The 27,664-nt window shown below is 40.0% G+C and overlaps 1 protein-coding gene across 4 annotated transcripts in view; it reads right to left on the bottom strand.

The window, feature by feature from the left end:
* The window catches only part of ANKRD44 (ankyrin repeat domain 44), a 315,633-nt gene that overhangs the window by 126,317 nt on the left and 161,652 nt on the right, over positions 1-27,664 (bottom strand). For all 4 annotated transcript variants that reach the window (XM_061203690.1, XM_061203687.1, XM_061203694.1 and 1 more), the window contains 2 exons: positions 14,644-14,714; positions 423-623 (listed from right to left, as the gene is read on the bottom strand). In XM_061203690.1, coding sequence (XP_061059673.1) covers positions 423-623; positions 14,644-14,714 — 272 coding nt within the window. The remainder of the gene's footprint in view (positions 1-422; positions 624-14,643; positions 14,715-27,664) is intronic.

Genomic DNA, 27,664 nt, shown 5'->3' on the forward strand with positions numbered 1-27,664 from the left:
TGCGCGACTGGAGCCTGTGCTCCGCAACAAGAGAGGCCGCGATAGTGAGAGGCCCGCGCACCGCGATGAAGAGTGGCCCCCGCTTGCCGCAACTAGAGAAAGCCCTCGCACAGAAACGAAGACCCAACACAGCAAAAATAAATAAATAAATAAATTTAAAGTCAGGTCAGAGATCTGAAGTTCAAAGTAGGAAGATACCACGGCCAACCTGCGGCATGTGTGTCAGAGGAAAAGACTGAGGTGTCGGCTACTTTTTCAATTCACTGTGGCTCTAAATTTAAAAATAGGTATAGTCGCCTAAGGTTTGGTGTACAAATATTATTGTCACATTATCTAAAAGCCTCAGCAATGAGATTAGGTTCCACATGGGGCTAAGAGGGTCTGTGGGGAGGATTCCTGTTCTCAGTGATGAGGACATTGACCTCCACATGGCCATTCAGAGCAGCATGGTGCAAGGCTGTGCGTCCCCCTCGGTCAGAGACATTGACGCTGCTCAGCAGGGGAATGATGACTTCCGCACACTTGATGGCCTTATTGGCTGCTGCCACGTGGAGCGGGGTCTGCCAGTTCTTGTCCCTCGCGTTGACGTCAGCCGAGTGCTTAATCAACACTTGCACTGCTTCCTACAACAAAAGCAGAATTTGCAGGGGTCACTGACAAACGCTCAGTCAATCCTTATTGCATATAAGCTGCTTCACCAGACCCTGGAACTACAGAAAGGGAAAGGCTCCCTGTCCTCACAGGCTGGCTCACGACGTATATTCTTCTGAGACAAGCAAGGTCATACGGGATGAAGGTTAAAAGAGCGGCACAGATTAAAACAGATTCACTCTCCCTTTCTCTGTTAGACCAAGAGGCCTGGCATAACTCCAAAACCAAATAAACCTTCCAAGTATAAGGTTTCCTTACAAAATATAAGGTATCCTTAGGCCAAACGAGAGCACTCATGTGCAAGTAGGTTAAAACATCCATAGACCAAAGGGCCCCCAAAGATCATCCAAGGTTAGACATATTTGTCAGTAAGCCTCCCTCTTCCAAAGCCAAAGGCCCCAAAGCTCTCCAGACATTCTTGGATCAATTTATAAATCTTCGGTTCTCTTGGCCAAATCTCAACCCTCCCTGTGTGATCAATAAGCAGTCAAGGGAAGAGGATGTCTATTACCACCTCAACTTGAAGTTATGAAATTGTTCCTTCTTTCCCCAATCTTTTCTATGTTAAAATGAGACTTTTTTTCTGCTGTTGAGTCCCTTCACCCTTACTGAGCCTCCCACTTTTGATTTTCCTTCTGTTGACCTAATCATCTTTTTAGCCTATTGAACTATAACTCTCCACCTTGGCTGTGCAATGGAATCACCTGGGGAGCTCTTAAAAATGCACATGACTGTTCTGTATTGATTCTAACTGGCCTCAGAATGTCTGTAAAGCTCCCTGGGGACTCTGTTATGCAGCCAGGATTGAGGACACTCTTCTCTTTAGTCAAGTAAATGATACAGCTTCTCTCAAGAGGAGGGAACGGCTGTCGGTTGTTTCTCTTTATGTCTAGAGACATCCCTGAGACCAGTTGGGTGTCCCTGGCTCCTTTATGGACATCTTGTCAATGTGGCATCAATAGACCAATGAAAGGCATTAGTACCACATTCCTGCCACCCTTCATGGACAAAGAACTTACCCTTGTCCACCTTAATCCCCACAGACCTGGACTGTCTATCAACTTTATCATGCAGGTATATAAAAGAATCCCCAAAAAGTAGATGATTTGAACTCTCAGAATTAACATTTTAACCAGGGACATAAATGATGAAATAAAAAAAATGTTCCATGAATCAGTAGGGGCAACATATTGAGATGAATGGCTAACTTGAACAGTAGAATGAGAGCAAAAAGAAGTTAACTTTGCAGATTAGAGAATACACTTTAAGAAAACAATGTGACTCCATTTAGATGTTATAAATAAAGGGCAATAAACTGATAGGATCCAAGCAAACAATCAAGTTGTTAAGATTACCAAAAAGGAAAAAAAAATAGATATATGCCACCCATCCTCAGCACAACTGATGATAATGACTATTAAATACTCCTTGAGCCCATTTTAGAGTGAAACATGTGTACATGTATTATTAATGCTCGCTTACTATGTAAAAAACACTGTTAGAACTATGGAAGAGTGAAGGAAACATTAGCCAGGCTCTATCCTAAAAATTAGGTGGGTGAACAAAAAATAAAAGAAAAGCTAGATCACAATATAAGCGTTAAGATTTAAAAAAGAGAAAAATAATATTTTTATCAATTTCGTCTCATAAATTGTGCAGTTTGTGTAGATGTGCAATCAATTGTGATATGGGAAGAAAATATTGGAACCTCCATTTCTATTTTATTTCTTTAAAAAGGAAAGCATTTAAGCTGGTATTTAACTTCTGGATTGGCATCCTGCCCTCAGTCAGCTCCATGGAAGATCTTGCCTCACAGTGTTGGAGATGCCCTCAGGGAGGGGTGGGGCTTCCACAGTGCTGGGGGGGCGGGGCTTGCCCTCTCCATTCATTCACTTTGAGTGCACTGAAATACAGAGTGATGGCCTGCCCAGTCCATTTACAGATTGTAATACGTACCCTTAAACTAAAAACACCCTAAAATGGACAAGATTTATGCAAGGAACCCACAGATTAAAGATAATAATAATACCAATGCAAGCATAAATGATGTGAAAGTCACAGAGCTGACACCTCTACTCCTCGTAAAAGCTTTCTATCACCTACATTACAAGGTAAAAGTAATGACAAATTTAATCACATCTGACAAGAGCTTGGCAAAAACAGAGAAATCATCAAAAGTCTATTATCTAGGGCTTCCCTGGTGGTGCAGTGGTTAAGAATCCGCCTGACAGTGCAGGGTACACGGGTTTGAGCCCTGGTCTGGGAAGATTCCACAAGCCATGGAGCAACTAAGCCCGTGAGCCACAACTACTGAGCCTGCACTCTTAGAGCCCGTGAGCTACAACTACTGAGCCCGCGTACCGCAGCTACCGAAGCCCATGCGCCTAGAGCCCGTACTCCGCAACAAGGGAAGCCACTGCAATGAGAAGCCCGCGCACCGCAAGGAAGAGTAGCCCCCACTCGCCGCAACTAGAGAAAGCCCGTGCGCAGCAACGAAGACCCAACGCAGCCAAAAATAAACAAATTTATAAAAAAAAAAAAGTCTATTATCTATATGGTTATTTAAGACTAGGACAAATGAAAAGCCTCACTCTAATATTTCACCTGTGCCTTGAAATATTATCTAATGATAGTAGTTCTTATATATAATTTATAAATAAATGAGATGCATATTCTGGAGATGCATGCTGAAAAAGTTTTGCAGATACGTGGCCAAAAGGGTTGGAGATAACCATCTCAAAAGCAGTACTATAAAAAGCGGTATATATCCTTTTCACACATTCACAGCAAAATAACAATACATACTGTCTCTTTAACACCTTTGCTTTGTATATTATTTTACTGTACTTGTACAGATTCTTGCTTTGCATTAAATATTATGTAAATTCAGGATAGACTAACAAAACGGAAAATGTACAGGAACATTTCACAAATTTATACTATAAGACCAATTCACGAGAAATTTGTTTTTTAAAGGTAACAAAATGTGATTGCTCTTAGAGTAACTGCGACTAGGTGAATGAGATATTACCTAGGAGAGGCCCTACTTTTAAACGAATATTTAGGAATGATTTTCATTGTACACACAGCAATACTTTAAGCAAAGAAAATATACATTCATATGCCAGTTATAGTTTATATATAAATAAGTGCTTTTAGAGTTTGTGGGGGAAAAAAACTGTATTCTTAAGTAGACAATACTTCTAAAAATATTTTAATCGATAAATTTTGGTTTCGTTTTGTAAATAAAATTTTATTGGAACACTGCCTCATTCGTTTACATATTATCTATGGTTGCTTTCAAATTATAACAGCAGAGTTGAGTATTTGTGACAGAGACCACATGCAGCCATCAAAGCTTAAAATATTTACTATCTCACCCTTCACGGAAAAAGTTTGCAGACCCCCTGGACTAGCTCTCTGTTTGAATTACCACAAACTGTAAATTATCAAATCTGGTTAAAATAAAATTTTGTTATTTACCAGCATGAATAAATACTATTTTTAAGTCCAAATAGTCTTTTAAGGAGGGCAGGTCCTATGAAAAGAGTCAGAGGCCTCTGAGTTCAGCTCTTGCTATGTGATGGTGGGTCTTCAGTGAATTTTGGGAGGGGGCCAAACAGAGTTGCATTGCTCTGCATAATAGAGTGGGAAGCATTTAGAGCTTGGCAGGAAGGAAGGGATGAGGACAGAGAGACTGGAGAGAGGACGTGGCCCTGCACCCCAGGGAGGAGGTGTACATCTGGGTGGGAACAGAGTCAACAGGCCAAGAGGGAAGAGGAGAAAGCTGATGCATAAACCCAATGAATGCAGCAAGAGCAGGCTTGTGGAGCCAGGCAACCAAAACTTAAATCTCCAGGAATTCTTTGGAATTGTTGGGAGAATATCAGACTTTGAACAAGTGATTGCCAGTCAGTCATATCAATTTAGAAGGCTAGGTGCCCCTGACCAACATCTGGGTTATACCTAAAAAATTAGAAAAGGAAAAGGTTCAAGTTCGTTGATCAGATAGGAAAAAAAGAAGTGGGTAGGGTCTCTAATAAATTTCTTTTCATGTGAACTTTACATAATTCTCACGTGAGTGCCCATTTCACCACGTGTCTTTTGTACCAACACTCACTTTCACAGTTCAAGGACACCTAGAATAACCGTTACTTTTATTTCTCCAATTTTATAAAATCTTTTAACTTTGCCATTCTCCATTTTTACTTTTATATCTGCTTATATAGTGAATTGAACAGTTTTCATCTTACTTGACAAGAAAGGACTCTATCAAGGAATACTTAGTCTACAAAGGAGGGGTTCTTATTAAATTTCCAAGGATTAACCTTTTTTTTTTAAAAGAAGATGCAAATATAAAATGATTATGGAATTAAATTCACAGATATACCGGATATTAGAAGTAGAAAAGGCCTCAGGGGTCATCTGGATTGACCTGTCATTTGATAGGCAGCTTCATTTTATAGGGAAGATGGCTGAAGATGGTTTGCCAGCCTGGGTTTAAGGGCTCATGCATTTTCTACTAGGTCAGAGCTTACTCAGCGCACAGTAACAGCCAAGCACCCTGACATAAATACTTTGAAATGTTAATTCTCCTTAGTTATTTACATTTTTTAAAAAATTTTATTTATTTATTTATGGCTGTGTTGGGTCTTCATTTCTGTGCGAGGGCTTTCTCTAGTTGCGGCAAGCGGGGGCCACTCTTCATCGCGGTGCGCGGGCCTCTCACTACCGCGGCCTCTCTTGTTGCGGAGCACAGGCTCCAGATGCGCAGGCTCAGTAGTTGTGGCTCACGGGCCCAGTTGCTCTGCGGCATGTGGGATCTTCCCAGACCAGGGCTCGTCGAACCCGTGTCCCCTGCACTGGCAGGCAGATTCTCAACCACTGCGCCACCAGGGAAGCCCAGTTATTTACATTTTTAAACGCTGAAGTTTTAGCCTGCCAAACTGGCTTCATACATTTAATAGAAATGTAATACAATACTTTCACAAAAACGAAGCTTTGATTTAAAAAGACTACAATTTCCTTTTTCAAAGTTGCATTTCTCTTTCAAAAATTTTAATCTTGTAAGCATTTTAATTTGGTTTTAAGAGGAAGTAATTCTATGGCTATTTAGGGAATTACTGATTTTTGTAATCAAAAGAAGTCTCTCTTTTCCTGTATCACACATTGGCTAAAAAATTAACAGCTAGGAGTTTGCGCTGACAGAAACTTACAAGGTAAAAAAGAAGCTAATGTGGGCGAAGGGAAGCTGAACAATTTCTGAATCAAGAAAGGATACTTAAACAGTACTTTTCAAACTATCTGTGGTCAAGGGACAGTTTTTTTTTTTTAATTATTATTATTTCAGATTCATCATGAGTAATTAGAAGAATAATAAAATGAAAAAAGACAAAGACAAATTATAAACTCAATTATTTTATCATTTAATTTAGCAGGCATGAAATTACTCTATCAAATTTCTCTAAAAGTTGCTAAATGCTCACTCATGTCACAAAAGGAACGACAAAAACTCAGACTAGTCACAAGCCACACTGTGAGCAGTGCTGTTTCAAAGCCTTGATTTCTTTTTTAATGAACAAGTATGTGTGAGGATTCTGGCATTTCTCCTGAGTGGAGAGATCAGCCTAGTTAGCATTCAGCCTTAGGACTGTAGGCCTTGTTGGATTACACTCCACAGTAGGCTGTTCTATATGAGACACAGAAATAATAGACAGAGGGAGGAACTGTCACGGGATGTGACACAAGAGGGAATTGGAGATGGCATCTGCAGTCATTTTATTTCTACTTTTTACGACTTTCTCCTTTTATAAAAGGTCACTCCAACCCTGTATAAGAAGTAGAAACATACACTGTGGCACATGGAAAAGATGAGAAGAAATAGGATACATGTGCCTTAAAAACTGTTGCCTCCAATATTTGTTTTTCTTACTCTCAAATGTGCATTGCATTTAAGTGATCATAAATTACTCATGGAAAAGTAATGCTTTATGACTATAGAGTCCTTGTAGGCATAAACAATGTCAAATTTTATAAACTGTAAGTTGCTTTAGACCAGGGTCTGAGTCTCATACAATTTTCTATAATCGCCACAAAGCCTGGCAGGTATCTGGCACCTAGTGTATATTCAATAAATTTGGGTAGAATAAATATATTGGTATAATCATTAGCAAACTCTCTAAGTAATAATATGCAAAAATTAACAAGACTTTTTTTTATATACAGCAGGAAAATTAACAAGACATTTACATGGGCTGAGGTCCCTGAGGCTGCACTCGAGTCCCGAAGGCATTCACTCTATGAATGTAAAATAATAACCAGTTGGGGCTTTTACCCTCTATTGATTATAGCAATTTCATATCCTGTAAGAATTGTATAAATTGGTGCCTAATTTGTTCAAATTAATCAAATTATTCTTCTAAAAGTACCTATTATTAAACTAAACTTGCACTTTATTATTATAATTATTATTAGAGTACAATTATTCTAAGAACTAGTAGTACAAAGGAAGACTTGGGGATGTGAAAGAATTCAAACTATTCAAGAACCACTGGGGGACTTCCCTGGCGGTCCAGTGGTAAAGAATCCGCCTTCCAATGCAGGGGACGCGGGTTTGATCCTTGTGCGGGGAACTAAGATCCCATATGCCGTGGGGCAACTAAGCCCGCGCACTGCAACTACTGAGCTCGCCTGCCTCAACGAGAGAGCCCGCGTGCCGCAAAATACAGAGCCCACACACCCTGGAGCCGGCGCGCCACAACTAGAGAGAGAAAACCCAAACGCCACAACTAGAGAGAAGGCTGCGTGCCGCAAGGAAGGGCCCACGCACCGCAGCAAAAAAGATCCAGGACGCCTCAACGAAGAGCCCGCGTGCCGCAACTAAGACCAGACGCAGCCAAAAAATAAAGAAAATAAATAATAAAATAAAATAAATAAGTATTAAAAAAAAAAAAAAAAAGAACCACTGGCTTTAAACATTGGGAAGGCCAGATACTAAAGTATTTCCAGTCTTTAATCTCTGGTCTCAAAGTGTGGTATGTAGACCACATGCATCAGAATCTTCTTTTTGAAATACAGATTTCCAGCCTCAATTACAGGCTTCATCAAAATCACTGGGGGGTGAGGTTCTAGAACAGGTACTTTGTGTGTGTGCGTAATTTTATTTATTTATTTTTTAAATTGAAGTATAGTTGATTTACAATGTTGTGTTAGTTTCAGGTATACAGCAAAGTGATTCAGCTATATATATACATGAAATTACAAAATATTGAGTATAGTTCCCTGTGCTATACAGTAGGTCCTTGTTGTTTATCTATTTTATATATAGCAGTGTTAGAACAGGTACTTTTAACAAGCACTGCAGATGATCTGAATGCACACTGAATCTGAATACTACTCATCTACCTTCTAATAGGTTATAAGATGCTTACTTTCTTCCCATTCCAGGTACAATCTATGTTCTATATGTGATCATCTTTTTATAATCATAATTTATGGAAAGCAATAACATTCAAGTCTCCCATATAATTTTTCCAATTCTCCTGTCTATTAGCATTTAGCCCACCATAATGACAATGTTTTTCAGAGGGAAGGGGAAAATGTGATGTTTAAAATTTAAGCTATAAAATAAAATGCTTCTGCTCAGATCTGGGAAACATCTTTATACCTGTCAGACTTCTGTCTGCACAGACACAAAAATAGATGCATCTTATTAGTTGGACCAGTATCCCTAGGGGTTGCCCATGTGACGTGAGGGCAGCAGTGGAGCACGGCAGTTAGGAGAGCAGGTTTTCGGGTTACACCCTCCTCCACTTACTGGCTGTGGTGTCTTAGGCTTGTTCCTTAACATCTCTGAGATCACGTTTCCTAAATTAGGATTAATAACGGTGTCAATCTCAGAGAGTGATTCAGAGGTTAAAAGGGAATAATGTGCAGAAAGTGCTTAGCACACTGCCTAGCACACAGTAAGTGCTCAATAAACGTTCACCGTGACAATACATATTTGAACACAACATCCTCAATTCTACACCCCAAAGACAGGATACAACTATTTTCAACATTTCTAACCACAAAATAGCCTCCAGAACAGAAAAGTGACAAGTTCAGCAAATCCTTTGGTGCTACTCTCAGTTCATTAGAGAAGAAAATGCATGTGTGAAAGGTCAAACACATTTGGACACAGGCCACAGTAGGCTCTTTGGTTGTCTACTGGTTGTGTACTGGTTGTCTGCCCTCCACACAGTGTCCAAGAAGGGACACTTTGTACCCCCTCAAGGTCCACACTTAACAGTGCCTTCCACAGAGTGGGCTTCAATAAACATGTGTTAAATCCTCCAGGTTTGTATGCATTTCATTCCTTTCCCCTACAGCTGTTCTTTTCCAAGGGAAACAAAAAAGCAACAACAATAAGCTAAACAGGGGAAACGATATGAAATAATTCACAGCAGCACTTCAGATAATTCTCCCTGGCAGCCCCAAATCTTGCTCATGTATGTTATCTAGCATTGCAAAATAAGTTTCCCTAATATTTTCATATGAGACTCTCTTCATTTCTTCACAGCTGTGGGAGCAGTCAGAGAAAGAGGGGGATGAATGGTGGCCTGGGCGGGTCAGTAAGAACACGGCACTGGTGGGCTCCAATTATCTGTTTGGTGTTTCCTCCCTGGGAATCCCAGGCATGGGGAGCAGGTGGAGGCGGGAGGAGGAGGGGGCTGGGCCTAGAAGGGAGCACACAATGCAGCCTGGTCAGTACCAAGTTAAGTCTTAAAGGTTCATCTCCACAACCCAATCTATTTTGGACAGTTTTTAAGGGATATGACCATTTCTTGATCTACTTTCTTGTCTGCAGAGGAGCTTTTATAATGTCAAGCATGGGTGGATGTTTAATCAGTATTATGACCTGATACTCCTATTGCTATAACAGGCTCAGGAAATGAATTTAGCAAATGAACATGATTTTTCCAGGCATAGAAATCCAAACATGAAATTTGCCTGATGGAAAGAAGGCTCAGAAATGTTGACGTATACTGATAACTTTGACTTAACCTGATATCTTGTTGCACGCTATTTTTGAATCTTGTTCTGATTTTGCAGGATCCAGTGGCTTAACTTGCTTTTAGTGCCACGCTCCCATAAACAAACTTCAAGTTAGTTTACCTTCCATGCATGAAAGATGATTACCACCAGCGTTCTCTGTGCTGTATACTAGCTCCATGTTAGCAGTTTTACAGAGAACCAGGTTAACAAAGCTTAAGTGGAAAACCCAGTCTTTAATGAATCACTCAAAAAACAATTGTTTCCTGTGCAGGCTAGATGCTAAACATACAATGACAAGCAATAGGCATGCCACTCATTGCAAAGAACTTATTGCCTAGAAGATTTTTTTAATTAAAACGGAAAAACAATTTCAATGGTAGTTTTATATTGTGCTAAGTTAGCCAAGCTGAGCTACATTTCGCAGAGTTCCCTCCGCTGTACTGTTCCATTTAGGGTTGGTGCTGGAGAAATCTGCATGAGTTTTGGAAGGCATACATGAAACCACAGACTGACTGGCATGTTGGGTGCCAGGTTTGTGGCAGCTTGTGCACGGTGTCACTGACCAGCTGCATCACTGTGTCAGCAAAGGGCAGTACCAGGTTGATGCTTCTTCAGATCCTGCCATATCTTCTTCAGTTTCTCCCATTCCTGGGCCAGGTGCATGCAAGCTCAGAGGTGAAGCACACAGCTCCTTCTGCAAGGCACCCACATCCACGATGCAGAGGCAGTGAGAGACAGACAGGGGTTCCAGTTTATCCCTGTGTTTTCCCCCATTTCATGTTTAGCTTTCTTTTCAACTGCAGACCCTGCTGGCCTACAGTGACTTTAGGACCACTCAGAAACCAAGGGGATAGCCTTACATAGACTTCTTCAGCAGCTCACACAATTGTGTAAGCTCTAATTCCTATAATAAATATCTTATCTATATTTCTTATTCTGGTTCTGCTTCCCTGATTGAACCCTGAACCTTGAAGCCCTGAGAAAGATCAATTACCCACATTTAGAAGCACAGGGGTTTTGAAGACAATATAGAGTTTATAAGCCTATCAATGAAGAAATGGTTTTAAAAACATATTTGTGTAAGCAATATCACTGTTTGCCCGTCTAAGCAATAGACAGATGTGCCAGCTCTTTTACTGAACACACATATCTTCTTTGGCAAGTGCTAATAGCAAAACTCCAAAACACCAGCCCAAACCTTCTCTTTTCTTCCCCTCTCAAGCATGCTTCCCTTTCCCCAGCTATTTTTTAAGGGAGGCAAAAAGTAATGGCTATAGGATCGAATTCACAAAAGGAAGGATGGGATGTAGCCAAGATGGCAGAGTGGGAAGACCCTGAACTCACCTTCTCCCAAAGGCACAACAAAACCGCAACTACTTACAGAGTAACTATCTATGAGAATGACCTGAAGACAGCAGAAAAGATTTCCCACAACTAAAGATGTAAAGAAGGAACTACAATGAGATGGATGGGAGGGGCTAAGATGCAGTATACTCAGGACCCATACACCTGGGTCAGCAACCCATAAGTGGGAAGAATATCACAATGGCAGAAGTCCTCCCCAAGGAGCAAGGGGCCCAAGCCCCACATTGGGCTCCCCAGCCCAGGATCCTGCATCAGGAAGATGGGCTCCCAGAAGTTCTGCTTTGAAAACCAGCGGGGCTTGTGTTCAGGAGAGCCAGAGAGCTTAGGAACCAGACTGCTCCTAAAGGGCATGCAGAAAATCTCACACACTCCAAGTCCCAGTGCAGAGGCAGTAGTTTAAAAGGAGCCTGGGTCAGACCCACCTGCTATTCTTGGAGAGCCTCTCAGAGAGGCAGAAGGCAACCGGGATTCCATCTGAGGATAAAGACACTGGTGGCAGCCATTTGGGGGAGTTCATTCTACAATGACGTCAGCACTGGCAAGGGCCATTCTGGAATCCTCCTGATGGCCTATTAGTGCTGGGGGACTTACCTGCCCACCAGCACCAGCCCGACACCCCCAAGGCTGCACAGCTAACTGCTTGGGGAAACTACCCATCCTCCAGTGGGCCCACAGCTACTGCATGAGGCAGAACCTCACAGCCTACCAAGTGGGAGTCAGCCCCGCCTCCCAGCAAACCCACAATAATTGGACCCGCTCCAACAGAGGGGGGCCCACAGCCCAGATGCGGGCACCCCTAGAGCATACAGCTCTGGTGACCAGAGGGAAGCATGCTGTTGGACCCCATAGGGCATCTCCTACATAAGGCCACTTCTCTAAGATCAGGAAATGTAACTGACCTACCTAATACATAGAAATAAACACAGAGAATTAGGCAAAATGAGGAGATAGAGAAGTATGTTCCAAATGAAGAAACAAGACAAAACCTCAGAAAAAGAACTAAATGAAGTAGAGATAAGCAATCTACCCAATAAATAGTTCAAGGTAATGATCATAAAGATGGCCAATGAACTCAGGAGAAGAATGGATGAACACAGTGAGCATTTTAACAAAGAGTTAGAAAATATAAAGAAGAACCAAACAAAGCTGAAGAATACAATAACTGAAATGAAAAATATACTAGAAGGAATCAACAGTAGGTTAGATGGCACAGAGGAATGGATCAGCAATCTGGAAGACAGAGTAGTGGAAATCACCCAAGCTGAACAGAAAAAAGAAAAAAAGAATTAAAAAAAGTGAGGATAGTTTAAGAGACCTCTGGGACAACATCAAGTGTACTAACATTTCCAATATAGGAGTCCCAGAAGGAGAAGAGAAAGAGAAAGGGGCAGAGAAATAATAGCTAAAAACTCCCTTAACCTGGGGAAGGAAACAGATATCCAGGTCCAGGAATCCCAGAGAATCCCAAACAAAGAAAACCCAAAGAGGTCCACACCAAGACACAATGTAATTAAAATGACAAAAATTAAAGAAAAAAAGAGAATCTTAAAAACAGCAATAGGTTGCTGGGGGAGAGGGAGGGGGAGAGGGAGGGGGAGCGGGTGGGGAGGGAAGGATTGGGAATTTGGGATTAGCAAATGCAAACTATTATATATAGAATGGATAAACAACAAGGTCCTACTGTATAGCACAGGGAACTATACTCAATATCCTGTGATAAACCATAATGGAAAAGAATATGAAAAAGAATGTATGTATATATATATATATATATATATACACACACACACATATATGTATAACTGAATCACCTTGCTATACAGCAAAAAGTAGCATAACATTGTAAATCAACTATACTTCAATAAAATAAATTTTTAAAAATATATAAAACAATAAAAAATAATAATAATAAATAAAAGCAGCAAGAGAAAAGCAACTAGTTATGTACAAGGGATATGACAATCAGCTGACTTTCAGCAGAAACTTTGCAGGCCAGAAGGGAGTAGCACTTTATATTAAAAGCAATGAAAGGAAAAAATGTACAGCTGAGAATACTCTACCTGGCAAGGTTATCATTCAGATTTGAAGGCGAGACAAAGAGTTTTACAGAGAAGCAAAAGCTAAAAGAATTCAGCACCACTAACCCAGCTTTACAAAAAATGTTCACGGGACTTCTCTTAGTGGAAAAGAAAAGGCCACAAGTAGAAATATGAAAATTATGAAAGGAAAAATCTCATTGGTAAAGGCAAACATAAACTAAAGGTGTAGATCAACCACTTATAAAGCTAGTAGAAAGGCTAAAAGACAAAAGTAGCAAAATCATCTATATCCACAATAAGTAGTTAAGGGATACACAAAACAAAAAGATGTAAAATATGATGTCAAAAACATTAAATATAGCAGGGGGAACAAAAATTCGGAGTTGTTAGAATGTGTTCGAAATTAAGAGATCATCAACATATACATATATGGTAACCACAAACCAAAAACCTACAACAGATACACGTAGAAAAATAGAAAAGAATCTAAACATAACACTAAACAAAGTCATCAAATCACAATGAAAGAGAGCAAAAGAAGGAAAAAAAAATAAAAAAGAACTACAAAAACAACCAGAAAACAATTAATGGAATGGCATTAAGTACATACCTATCAATAATTACTTTAAATGTAAATGGACAAAATGTTCCAATTAAAAGACATATTTGCCATCCTCACCCAAATTTCCAGCATTCAAAATAAATTCTTTCTTGAACACCTACAATGTACCAGGCTTGAGCTACATCAGGAAACAAAACAAAATCCCTGCCATCACGGTGCTTACATTCCAGTGACATGTTTGCCAAACTCAGCACGTTCAAACAGAACTGATTAACTTCCCCAACCCTTGCTCCTTTGCCTCTGCCTTCCATTGGGTTACCAATGGTAATGGTGTTACCATTCACCCAATGGCTTCTTTTCCACCTCACCCTCACAAGTTCCAAATCCTGTCAGGTTCACAACTTATCTCTGCTGTCAACACTCCCCACTGCTCAGAGGACACCCAGCCCTCTGCTATTGGAGCCAGCCTGTACTATCAGACTTATCTTCTACTACACCCTGTGTTCCAGCTACATCCAACTGAACCCACCATTCAATCACTTCCATGACCCTTGTCCTACAGCATGTTTCTCCTCCTGCCTCAGCCCTCTCTCCTTTTCCTGGCCTGGTAAGTCCCTATCATCCTCTAAGGACTAGCTCAATTGACATGTCTTCTTGGAAGACTTCGTCTATTCAAGAAGACAGTTACTTGCTTCTTCCTCCAATTCAGTTATGATATTGTACTGATCTGCTTACCTGTTTGCACCCCCTTCAGACTGAGAACTCACTGAAGTCAAGGATCACACCATCCATCTTGGACCACCCCAGTCAGCCCCTAGCACCATGCCTGGCACACGGGAGGTGCTTAAACAAACAGCTGTTCAATTTGGTAACCCTCTTGCATTAGAAGTAAAAGCCTTTTGCTCACCAGTGAGAATCCCTAATTCAGCAGAAAGCATTTTTCTCTTTCTAGGAACTGGAGGTGCTAGATTAAATAAGATAATCACTCACTTCACTTCTGGAGGCAACAGCCCGGTGCAGCGGGGTCAGCCACATGTTGTCCTTGGCATTCACACGAGCTCCTGGAACCAAACAGCACAGGTTAGAGGCATAATGCAATTCTGCTGATGTGAAGTCAGATGCTGTATCTTGTGCTCTCATTTTCCTGGTACAACCAACACATTTTGTTTTGTTTTTTCCTTTCTGTCAGTCATGTGCTTTCTAGCCACCAAACAAGGAGAAGCCACTGAATGCAGTAGAAGGAGCAAGATCAGGAGCTGAGGATGTCACAAGAATCGGGTCAAGACTAGATGGGAAATAACAGTGTCTCACTGGGTAGGAGATACAGTTGTAAGAAAGCTCAGATTCTCCAGAACTATAGAAATGTAGGTTCTGAAGAACGAAGAGCTTTTCAGGGGTGTGTGTGCGTGTGTGTGTGTGTGTGTGTGTTTGTGTTCCTGAATGTAATATATATTCCTGAATATAAAATATATAATCATATACATTATTTTATTTTTAGTCATTAAGCATATTTATCTCACAGGGCACACAACATCTTTCTTGGAAAACTGTTAGCGATGAGCAGCCTTCCAACAAATGTATACTAGAGGCCAGTGAAGTTGAGTTCTGATGAGATTTGATCTGGGCTAAAGGGATTAGCAGAAATCCGTTTTATCCAAGAATCCCAATTATTTCTCTGGAACTAGCCAAATATTTTGATAGGAAGAAGCCAGGTTCCATGGAGCTTTTTGGACAGACACAACATGAAGCCTATGGAGGCTGCTCACGGCTCCCTCACACTATGGGGTGGGCATACAGGCTGACACACGAGCCAGAGCCCGGTCATACTCAGGGAGGTGCCCAGGCTCAGCTCCCTGGGAGCCACGTCACAATCACAGAGCAGAAGCTCCACAGGAACAGATTCCCGGAAAGTAGAGTATGCCCTCCGCCCATGACACCTGCACAATTCTCCATGCATACACGCCCACCAAGCTACAGTTGAACCACTACGACACCCAATATGAGCTTCCTTTTTTTGGAATCTGGATTTTGATCAGTCTTCTGGTCAGAGATGGAAAGTTTTATAAAAGGACTGCAAAAGGAGAGGAGGAGAAAATATCTATGATATCTTTGCAGATGCAATAAGAGTAGCCTGTTTTAGCCTTAGGACAACAAGGAAGGAAGCTCATGGGGATGAAGAGTGGAGGGATGGATCAAAGAAGCTAGAAAGTAAGGCAGAGGAGGGGAAGTGCAAAGGCGGTGGCTCTGAGACAAGGGTCGAGAAAGTGAGTCAAGTGTAAGCAGAGGCTGACCAATCTCTGTGAGGCCAAGGCCAGCTGACAGCTAAAAAACAGGAACTGTGTTTAGAAAAAAAAAAGCAGCAGGAGACTTTCATGGATAAAAGTGTGCTAGAAATTGAATTTAATCATATAACTTACACTGTTTTTTCTCTTTAACTGAAGAACAAATACCATCAACCATACTAATGATAGAAAACAAGAACATAATAATCCTTAAAACAAAGAGAGAGAGAACGTCTCTTCTCCCCTCATTCTGATTTCATTAGTTGGAGGTGGGACCAGGCACAGGTATTTTTTAAAAACTCCCCAGGACCTACGGTTATTGTAATAGGCTGTTAAGATTGAGAGCCACTGGTAAATTGTTGCTTAGTTTATCAAGCTTAAAATTATTTGAATCCTAATTCTACTAACTTCATCCAGGCAGCTGACCTGAAAAGGTTCAAGCCCCTTACATCAGTAAGAACCAAACAAAATCAGTTTGGTGGTGCTAAGACGCCAAGGCAGCACACATCTCACTCCCCAGTAGCAGGATGTCCTGGGCTAAATGCTCTGGAGTGAAACGAATGAGGTCTGGGAAGGACAGTGGGATTCACGGTCAGAAGACCCGGATTTGATTCTGATTTCAGCACCTACTGGCCCAGCTACCAAAAGGCACTACTCTGTAAAATGAGGCTAACAACAACATAATAATAATACTTCTCTACCCACTTCATGAGGTGGTAGGGAGAATCAAGTGAATTTGAAGGTGCTTTGTAAATTGCAAAGCACTAGAAAAATATTAGCAGTTCTTATTTCCAAATCCCCTCTAATGTCATATTTACTTCTAAATCTATGACTCAGGTCTTCAAGGAAGTGAGAGGCATAGTCTTTGCCCAGGCAAGTAGGGGGAAGTCAAACATATAGATTTAAGAACGCAAAGAACCATCACCTAGAGATTGCACAAACAGGTATCTTTTGAAGACTAAGAGAGACTCAGATGCTAGAAAATGCCGGGGAGGAGGAAACCCAGATGTAATTAAGAGCAGAAAAATTGTGAATTTTAAAACAAAATTTTCCCTACCAAAAAACAAATTTTAGCTTTCCTCTCCTAAGTCTTAGTTCCAAGGGAGCACCAGATGATTGGTACAAAGCCTACCTTTCTGGTTTAGAAACAAACAGTATTTATCCCTCAGGTCCTAGTATTTCTTCTTCCAACATTCAGCTATTCAACCCTTCTAAAATTACCCATCTTTTTGTCAGGCCTTTACCCGGGTCATAAATATGTCTATTTTACCACATTGTGCTTATACCTGCATATCAGAAGACAGACCTTTTATCCTCTCTCATAACTCAAATGTATATTTGTTACTTAATTCTAGGCTGTTTCTTTGACACGTCACAAACATCACCCAGATTTCACGAAGAGCTGGATTCAAGTCTCATTCCCAACCGGTAGAGATGGCTGTATCAGGGTGTCCCTTCAGATTCCCTGTCCACTTTTAAGGGACTTCCGTGTCACGAAGTCAAATCAATCATCTGAGATGAAGAACATCTGGCCGTAAGTTCCCTCTGTTTCTGGGTTTGAATTTTCACCTGGCTGTCTGCATGATGTTCTTATCAACACTTTAGTCACTCCGTTCCTTAGTACGTTTGTAGGAAGGAATGCTACGTGGGACAGATTGATACCCGCTATGGGTAGCATATCAGTTCTGCCTCAGAGCCTCTAAGTCAGTGCTGCCCAATGGAAATATAATGTGAACCAAGTAACTGAAAATTTTCTAGTAACCACACTAAAAAGGGTATAAAAAACAAGTAAATTAACTTTAGTAATATATTTTACTTAACTCAATATATCCAAAATATTATCATGTAATTGAATTTTTTAATTATTGAGATAATTTGCATTCTTTTTTTCATGCTAAAGCTTCAAAATCCCATGTGTATTTCACACTCACAGCACATCTCCATTCAAACGGGCCACACTTCAAGTGTTCAATAGCCACAGCTGGAGTGTGGCTACCATACTGAACAGTGCAGCTCTAAATGCTAGGTGGCAGAGCCCAGGCTTGGCTACTCGTTTGCTTGAATAGCTCTCTTCAGTTCTAAGGAGCTATGATTCTACCATTAGAGCTGTGAAATTGCTAAGAGCCGTGTTAAGAATGGCTAACGTGATCTGAACGCTGACTCTCTATACTAACGTATGTGTAATCCATTTAATAGGGAGATACTACTATTATGCCAGTTTTATAGATGAGGGAACCAAGGCCATGAGAAATAACATGCTCCAGGTCCCCAGCTAGGAAATGGTAGATTTGAACCCAGGTGGTCTGACTTCAAAGCCAAGCTCTAGGGCAGTGTGCCTCACTTCAAAACTAGCAACATTCATACAGCATTCAACTAACACTGATCGTATTTTCCTTCCATTTTCCCCATCTTTCTCTCTGGTCCTTAGAGTCACTCTTCTCTCCCTCTTTCTCCATTTTCATGTATATATTTTCATATATATGTATATATTCCCCCTTGATTTCATTCCTTCTTTCTCATATTTTTCCTTCTAGTTCCAAATACTGGCTATAATAATATGGAACAGAAATACATATTTTGTTATTCATGGTCTTTCACAGAGTAAATATTGTGTATAAACTTAAAAAACTAATGCAAGAAGAAGAAACCCAAATGGTAAGACACATGTGAAAAGATACTTCTCAAAATTCATCAGGGAGAAGCAAATGAAAGCAACATTAACAAAGCATATCGCACCCATCAAATTGGGGAAATTTTTAAAGTGTGAAATGCCAAGAGTTAGCAAGGATATGGAGCAACAGGGAAACATAGATACAGATGGTGAGAGTGTGAATTGGTACAACCCCCTTTGGAAACAGGGTGGTGCTACCTAATAAAACTGATGATGTGCATGCCCTACCACCCAGCAATTCCACCCAATCATATACCCTAGAGAAACTCTCATACATGTACAAGAATATTCACTGAAGCATGTTTGTAACAGCAAGATATTGGGATCCTAAATGTTGATCAAGAGTAAAATGGAAAAATACACTGTGGTATATTTGTACAATGGAATGCTACACTGTCATGGAAATGAACAGACTGAAGTTATATATATAAACATATGCACTTCAAAAACACAACATTGAATGAACAAGTGAAGTTGCAGATTAATACCAATGGCTTAATACCAGTTACATAAAGTTTTTAAATTTACAAAAACAAAGCAATATGTTGTTTATAGATGCATAGATTGAAATAAAAGTAATAAATGTGGCTAAAGAAAATAACTACCAATTCTGGCTAGTGGTTGCCTCTTGGGAGGGAGGGTGTGAAAGGATAAGGAAAGGATACAATGGGCTTCAACTGTGTCTTCAATGCTTTACTTCCTTTTCAAAAAGATATAATGCAAGTATAGAAAAATCTTAAGATTTCTTAAAGCTTGATATACATGGGTATTAATTACATTATTCTCCATACTTTTCTATATGTTTGAATATTTTCTAATAAAATACTTCTAAGAAAGCTAGTACACTTAAAGTTTTATGTCTCTTAATGAAAATGGTTCAGGGGGGGATTAAGTTGCTTTTTCTTACACTACTTGTTTCTTGGTTAGTCGCCCTTCTTGTTAGAAAAATGACACTTTCATATAAAATGGCCCATTCATAGTCTCTTCCAGGACTTTCCTAAGGCTCACCCCAGGTGAGTAAGAAAAGAGGAGTAAGAGCTGCTGTTGGCTTTGCAGATGACCTCATTTGTACAGTCCGTTTTGATAAGAAAATTTCAAGTTAACGACGTGTTATTTGCTGGTCTTATTGTCATTTTTTTCTCATGCTGTCCTCTCTCCACAATCACTATCGCTGATCTCCCAAGCTGTTGAATAGAGGCAAGTCAGCACACGCAGGAAAGGCAGGACCTCAGAAGTTTGTACCACTTGGGATGAAGATGGCGGAGTAGAAGGATGTGCACTCACTCCCTCTTGTGAGAGCACTGGAATCACAACTAACCGCTGAAAAATCATTGATAGAAGACACTGGAACTCACCAAAAAAGATACCCCACATCCAAAGACAAAGGAGAAGCCGCAATGAGACAATAGGAGGGGTGCAATCACAATAAAATCAAATCCCATAACTGCTGGGTGGGTGACTCACAAACTGGAGAACAATTATACCACAGAAGTCCACCCACTGCAGTGAAGGTTCTGAACCCCATGTCAGGCTTCCCAACCTGGGGGTCCAGCAACAGGAGGAGGAATTCCCAGAGAATCAGACTTTGAAAGGCTAGCAGGATTTGACTGCAGGACTTCGACAGGACTGGGGGAAACAGACACTCTACTCTTGGAGGGCACACACAAAGCATCGGGACCCAGGGGAAGGAGCAGTGACCCCATAGGAGACTGAACCAGACCTACCTGCTAGTGTTGGAGGGTCTCCTACAGAGGCGGCAGGTGGCTGTGGCTCAGTGCAGGGACAAGGACACCAACAGCACAAGTTCTGGGAAGCACTCCTTGGTGTGAGCCCTACCAGAGTCTGCCATTAGCCTCACCAAAGAGCCTGCGGCCTCCAGTGCTGGGTTGCCTCAGGCCAAACAACCAACAGGGAGGGAACTCAGCCCCACCCATCAGCAGACAAGTGGATTAAAGTTTTACTGAGCTCTGCCCACCAGAGCAACACTCAGCTCTACCAACCACCAGTCCCTCCCATCAGGAAGCTTGCAAACGTCTCTTAGATAGCCTCATCCACCAGAGGGCAGACAGCAGAAGCAAGAAGAACTACAATTCTGCAGCCTGTGGAACGAAAACCACATTCACAGAGAGACAAAATGAAAAGGCAGAGGACTATGTACCAGATGAAGGAACAAGATAAAACCCCAGAAAAACAACTAAGTGAAGTGGAGATAGGCAACCTTCCAGGAAAAGAATTCAGAATAATGATAGTGAAGATGATCCAGGACCTCGGAAAAACAATGGAGGCAAAGATCGAGAAGATGCAAGAAATGTTTTAAAAAGACCTAAAAGATTAAAGAACAAACACCTAGAAGAATTAAAGAACAAACAAACAGAGATGAACAATACAATAACTGAAATGAAAACTACACTAGAAGGAATCAACAGCAGAATAACTGAGGCAGAAGAACGGATAAATAACAGGGGCAGAAGAATGGATAAGTGACCTGGAAGACAGAATGGTGGAATTCACTGCTGTGGAACAGAATAAAGAAAAAAGAATGAAAAGAAATGAAGACAGCCTAAGAGACCTCTGGGACAACACTAAATGCAACAACATTCGCATTATAGGGGTTCCAGAAGGAGAAGAGAGAGAGAAAGGACCCGAGAAAATATTGGAAGGGATTATAGTTGAAAACTTCCCTCACACGGGAAAGGAAATAGCCACCCAAGTCCAGGAAGTGCAGAGAGTCCCAAGGAGAAACACACCGAGACACACAGTGATCAAATTGACAAAAATTAAAGACAAAGAAAAAGTATTAAAAGCAACAAGGGAAAAATGACAAATAACATACAAGGGAACTCCCATAAGGTTAACAGCTGATTTCTCAGCAGAAACTCTACAAGCCAGAAGGGAGTGGCACGATATATTTAAAGTGATTAAAGGGAAAAAACTACAACCAAGGTTACTCTACCCAGCAAGGATCTCACTCAGATTCAACGGAGAAATCAAAAGCTTTACAGACAAGCAAAAGCTACGAGAATTCAGCACCACCAAACCAGCTCTACAACAAATGCTAAAGGAACTTCTCTAAGTGGGAAACATAAGAGAAGAAAAGGACCTATAAAAACAAACCCAAAACAATTAAGAAAATGGTAATAGGAACATATATATCGATAATTACCTTAAATGTGAATGGATTAAATGCTCCAACCAAAAGACACAGGCTCACTGGATGGATACAAAAACAAGACCCATCTATATGCTGTCTACAAGGGACCCACTTCAGACCTAGGGACACATACAGACTGAAAGTGAGGGGATGGAAAAAGATATTTCATGCAAGTGGAAATCAAAAGAAAGCTGGAGTAGCTATACTCATATCAGATAAAATAGACTTTAAAGAATGTTACAAGAGACAAGGAAGGACACTACATAATGATCAAGGGATCAACTGAAGAAGAAGATATAACAGTTATAAATATATATGCACCCAACATAGGAGCACCTCAATATATAAGGCAAATGCTAACAGCTATAAAAGAGGAAGTCGACAGTAACACAATAATAGTGGGGGACTTTAACACCTCACTTACACCAATGGACAGATCATCCAGACAGAAAATTAATAAGGAAACACAAGCTTCAAGTGACACAACAGACCAGATAGATTTAATTAATATTTATAGGACATTCTATCCAAAAACAGCAGATTACACTTTCTTCTCAAGTGTGCATGGAACATTCTCCAGGATAGATCACATCTTGGGTCACAAATCAAGCCTTGGTAAATTTAAGAAAATTGAAATCATATCAAGCATCTTTTCTGACCACAACGCTATGAGATTAGAAATAAATTACAGGGAAAAAAACGTAAAAAACACAAACACATGGAGGCTAAACAATACGTTACTAAATAACCAAGAGATCACTGAAGAAATCAAAGAGGAAACCAAAAACTACCTAGAGACAAATGACAATGAAAACACGATAATCCAAAACCTACGGGATACAGCAAAAGCAGTTCTAAGAGGGAAGTTTAGAGCAATATAATCCTACCTCAAGAAACAAGAAACACCTCAAATAAACAATCTAACCTTACACCTAAAGGAACTAGAGAAAGAAGAACAAACAAAACCCAAAGTTAGTAGAAGGAAAGAAATCATAAAGATTAGAGCAGAAATAAATAAAATAGAAACAAAGAAAACAATAGCAAAAATCAACAAAACTAAAAGCTGGTTCTTTGAGAAGGTAAACAAAATTGATAAACCTTTAGCCAGACTCATCAAGAAAAAGAGGGAGAGGACTCAAATCAATAAAATTAGAAATGAAAAAAGAAAAGTTACAATGGACACCGCAGAAATACAAAGCATCATGACGGACTACTACAAGCAACTCTATGCCAATAAAATGGACAACCTGGAAGAAATGGACAAATTCTTAGAAAGGTATAACCTTCCAAGACTGAACCAGGAAGAAATAGAAAATATGAACAGACCAATCACAAGTAATGAAATTGAAACTGTGATTAAGAATCTTCCAACAAACAAAAGTCCAGGACCAGATGGCTTCACAGGTGAATTCTATCAAACATTTAGAGAAGAGCTAACACCTAGCCTTCTAAAACTCTCCCAAAAAATTGCAGAGGAAGGAACACTTCCAAACTCATTCTATGAGGCCACCATCACCCAGATACCAAAACCAGACAAAGGTACTACAAAAAAAGAAAATTACAGACCAATATCACTGATGATGAATATAGATGCAAAAATCCTCAACAGAATACTAGCAAATAGAATCCAACAACACACTAAAAGGGTCATACACCGTGATCAAGTGGGATTTATCCCAGGGATGCAAGGATTCTTCAATATATGCAAATCAATCAATGTGATACACCATATTAATAAATGGAAGAACAAAAACCATACGATCATCTCAATAGATGCAGAAAAAGCTTTTGACAAAATTCAACACCCATTTATGATAAAAACTCTCCAGAAAGTGGGCATAGAGGGAACCTACCTCAACATACTAAAGGCCGTATACGACAAACCCACAGCAAACATCATTCTCAATGGTGAAAAACTGAAAGCATTTCCTCTAAGATCAGGAACAAGACAAGGAGGTCCACTCTCACCACTATTATTCAACATAGTTTTGGAAGTCCTAGCCACGGCAATCAGAGAAGAAAAAGAAATAAAAGGAATACAAATTGGAAAAGCAGAAGTAAAACTGTCACTGTTTGCAGATGACATGATACTATACATAGAGAATCCTAAGAATGCCACCAGAAAACTACTAGAGCTAATCAATGAATTTGGTAAAGTTGCAGGATACAAAATTAATGCACAGAAATCTCTTGCACTCCTATACACTAACAACGAGAGATCAGAAAGAGAAATTAAGGAAACAATCCCATACACCATTCCAACAAAAAGAATAAAATACCTAGGAATAAACCTACCTAAGGAGGTAAAAGACCTGTACTCAGAAAACTATAAGATACTGGTGAAAGAAATCAAAGATGACACAAACAGATGGAGAGATATACCATGTTCTTGGATTGGAAGAATCAATATTGTAAAAATGACTATACTACCCAAAGCAATCTACAGATTCAATGCAATCCCTATCAAATTACCAATGGCAATTTTTACAGAACTAGACCAAAAAATCTTAAAATTTGTATGGAGACACAAAAGACCCCGAATAGCCAAAGCAATCTTGAGGGAACAAAACAGATCTGGAGGAATCAGACTCCCTGATTTAGACTATACTACAAAGCTACAGTAATCAAGACAATATGGCACTGGCACAAAAACAGAAATATAGATCAGTGGAACAGGACAGAAAGCCCAGAGATAAACCCACATATCTATGGTCAACTAATCTATGACAAAGGAGGCAAGGATAGACAATGGAGAAAAGACAGTCTCCTCAGTAAGTGGTGCTGGGAAAACTGGACAGCTACATGTAAAAGAATGAAATTAGAACACTCCCTAACACCATACATAAAAATAAACTCAAAATGGATTAAAGACCTAAATCTAAGACCGGACACTATAAAACTTTTAGAGGAAAACATAGGAAGAACACTCTTTGACATAAATCACAGCAAGATCTTTTTTGATCCACCTCCTAGAGTAATGGAAATAAAAACAAAAATAAACAAATGGGACATAATGAAACTTCAAAGCTTTTGCACAGCAAAGGAAACCATAAACAAGACGAAAAGAGAACCCTCAGAATGGGAGAAAATATTTGCAAACGAATCAATGGACAAAGGATTAATCTCCAAAATATATGAACAGCTCAGGCAGCTAAATATTAAAAAAACTAACAACCCAATCAAAAAATGGGCAGAAGACCTAAATAGACATCTCTCCAAAGAAGATATACAGATGGCCAAGAGGCACATGAAAAGCTGCTCAACATCACTAATTACTAGAGAAATGCAAATCAAAACTGCAATGAGGTATCACCTCACACCGGTTAGAATGGGCATCATCAGAAAATCTACAAACAACATATGCTGGAGAGGGTGTGGAGAAAAGGGAAACCTCTTGCACTGTGGGTGGGAATGTAAATTGATACAGCCACTATGGAGAACAGTATGGAGGGTCCTTAAAAAACTAAAAATAGAATTACCATATGACCCAGCAATCCCACTACTGGGCATATACCCAGAGAAAACCACAATTCAAAAAGACACATGCACCCCAATGTTCATTGCAGCACTATTTACAATAGCCAGGTCATGGAAGCAATCTAAATGCCCATCCAGAGATGAATGGATAAAGAAGATGTGGTACATATATACAATAATGAATATTATTCAGCCATAAAAAGGCACAAAATTGGGTCATTTGTAGAGACGTAGATGGACCTAGAGACTGTCATACAGAGTTAAGTAACTCAGAAAGAGAAAAACAAATATCATATATTAACGCATATATGTGGAATCTAGAAAAATGGTACAGATTAACTGGTTTGCAGGGCAGAAATAGAGACACAGATGTAGAGAACAAATGTATGGACACCAAGGGGGGGAAAACGGGGGCGGGGGGTGGTGGTGGTGGGATGAATTGGGAGACTGGGATTGACATGTATACACTAATATGTATAAAATAGATATCTAATAAGAACCTGCTGTATAAAAAAAAAATTTAAAAAAAAAAAAGTTTGTGCCTACCCAAAGGTGGGAGGGCTCTAGAATCTTAGCGAATCTTTTGCTGTCTTTCCACATGCCATTTTATCACCACATTTTGAATCTAAGCATCTCATCCCAGTAGCTCCCTCACCAGCCAAACCACCAGCATACTGACGAGGGCAGAGGACATGTGTGTAGTGCATGCCTGACCTGTGTCTACCTGCTTTTGCCACTGCAAGTTCAAATCTTACCTTCCCAGCTGCATGGCACAGGGAGATCAGCTCAGTGCTTTGCGACCACCTGGAGGGGTGGGATAGGGAGGGTGGGAGGGAGACGCAAGAGGGACGGGATATGGGGATATACGTATGCATATAGCTGATTCACTTTGTTATACAGCAGAAACTAACACAACACTGTAAAGCAGTTATACTCCAGTATAGATGTTAAACAAAAAAACCCCAAAATCTTACCTTCCATCCTCCTCTCTTTCTCCTCCCTCCCTCTGTCCCCCCCCTCCTCTCTCCTCCCTCCTCCCTCTCTCTCTCATATACACAACCTATTTTTGTCTTTGTATGTGTGCATTAGAATGCTTTATCTTAAGGAAATAACTGGGTAAATGTTAAGACTAATCTTTAAGGATGATTTAAGAAAGGTTAGTCATAAAAGTAAAATACTGGAAACAACTTTGGCATTAGACAAAGAGTTGGTTAAATAAATTACAATACAGCCACATGATGTAGCTGTGATGCTTTGTAAGAATGCTTAATAATGTGGAGAGATGTTCACAAACTATGGCTGTGCGCAAAAAGCAAGTACTAAAACATTATGAATGAATGAACCCATTTTTGTAAAAACATTAAACATTCTAGAAGGATGTACCACAAAAGCCCTGAGATCACTTCCTGGCACATGGTAAACACTGCATACTTGCTTGCTAACTGTTATCGAAGTAGAGTCAGGGAACTAAGGGATAGAGACAGGGGGTATCTACCACTGACACAGTTCTGAGTCCAGCTGAGACCTTAGTTAACAGTTGCCACATGAAGGATGCTTTCTGGTTAAAAGAGAGATCCAGCAATGTCTCCTCAACTGAACTGGCTTGAACCAGAGCTATGAAAATGTGCCTATCACCATGAATAGCAGCAGACTTATTTTACTTCATGTTTTGATCATATGAGTAATACATGAATGCATTCTTCTTTTAAAAGATAGATTGTTAAAGATTTAGGTAAAATCCCCTTGAGAATCATCCCCAATGCTGGACTCTCTTCACTCCCTGAAGAAAACTACTACTCTGAGTTTGGTTGGTGAGCTTCTGGTTTCTTTTATGTCTTCATATACAAATATGTGTACCCATAGAAAATCAGAGAATTAAGCTGAGTGGCCAATACACTAGTCTTCTTGTTTTTAAAATATTACACAATTTTAAAAAAATTATAGCACTATTTCATAAGTATGCTTTTACATTAATGTGTCATATTGTAATAATACTGAATTTCCTTGTTTCATTCAATAATATATTTTTCATATCTGTTTATGTTGAAACTTAGAGAATGAGTCCATTCTCTTTATTTGCCACATGTATTCCAATATATAAATACACATTTTTTTTAGACATTCTCTCCATTGATGGGTATTTCGATTGTTTCCAGTATTTCACTAGTCAAACAATGCTGCTATGAACATCCAGAAAATGACTCCTTACGCAAATGTGCAAGTATTTGTCTAGGATAGATAATTAGAATCGGACTTTATGTGTCAACAGTCAAGCACACTTTTGGTTTTCATAGTCTGAACCCTCCAAAGTGTATCAATGTACACACTCACAGTGTATGATTGCTTAATTTCCCCACATTCTCATCAACACTTGATATTATCAGTTATTTAAAATATTGCAGGACTTCCCTGGTGACGCAGTGGTTAAGA

This window comes from Eubalaena glacialis, chromosome 1 (genome assembly GCF_028564815.1).
Source record: "Eubalaena glacialis isolate mEubGla1 chromosome 1, mEubGla1.1.hap2.+ XY, whole genome shotgun sequence".
Classification (NCBI taxonomy): domain Eukaryota; kingdom Metazoa; phylum Chordata; class Mammalia; order Artiodactyla; family Balaenidae; genus Eubalaena; species Eubalaena glacialis.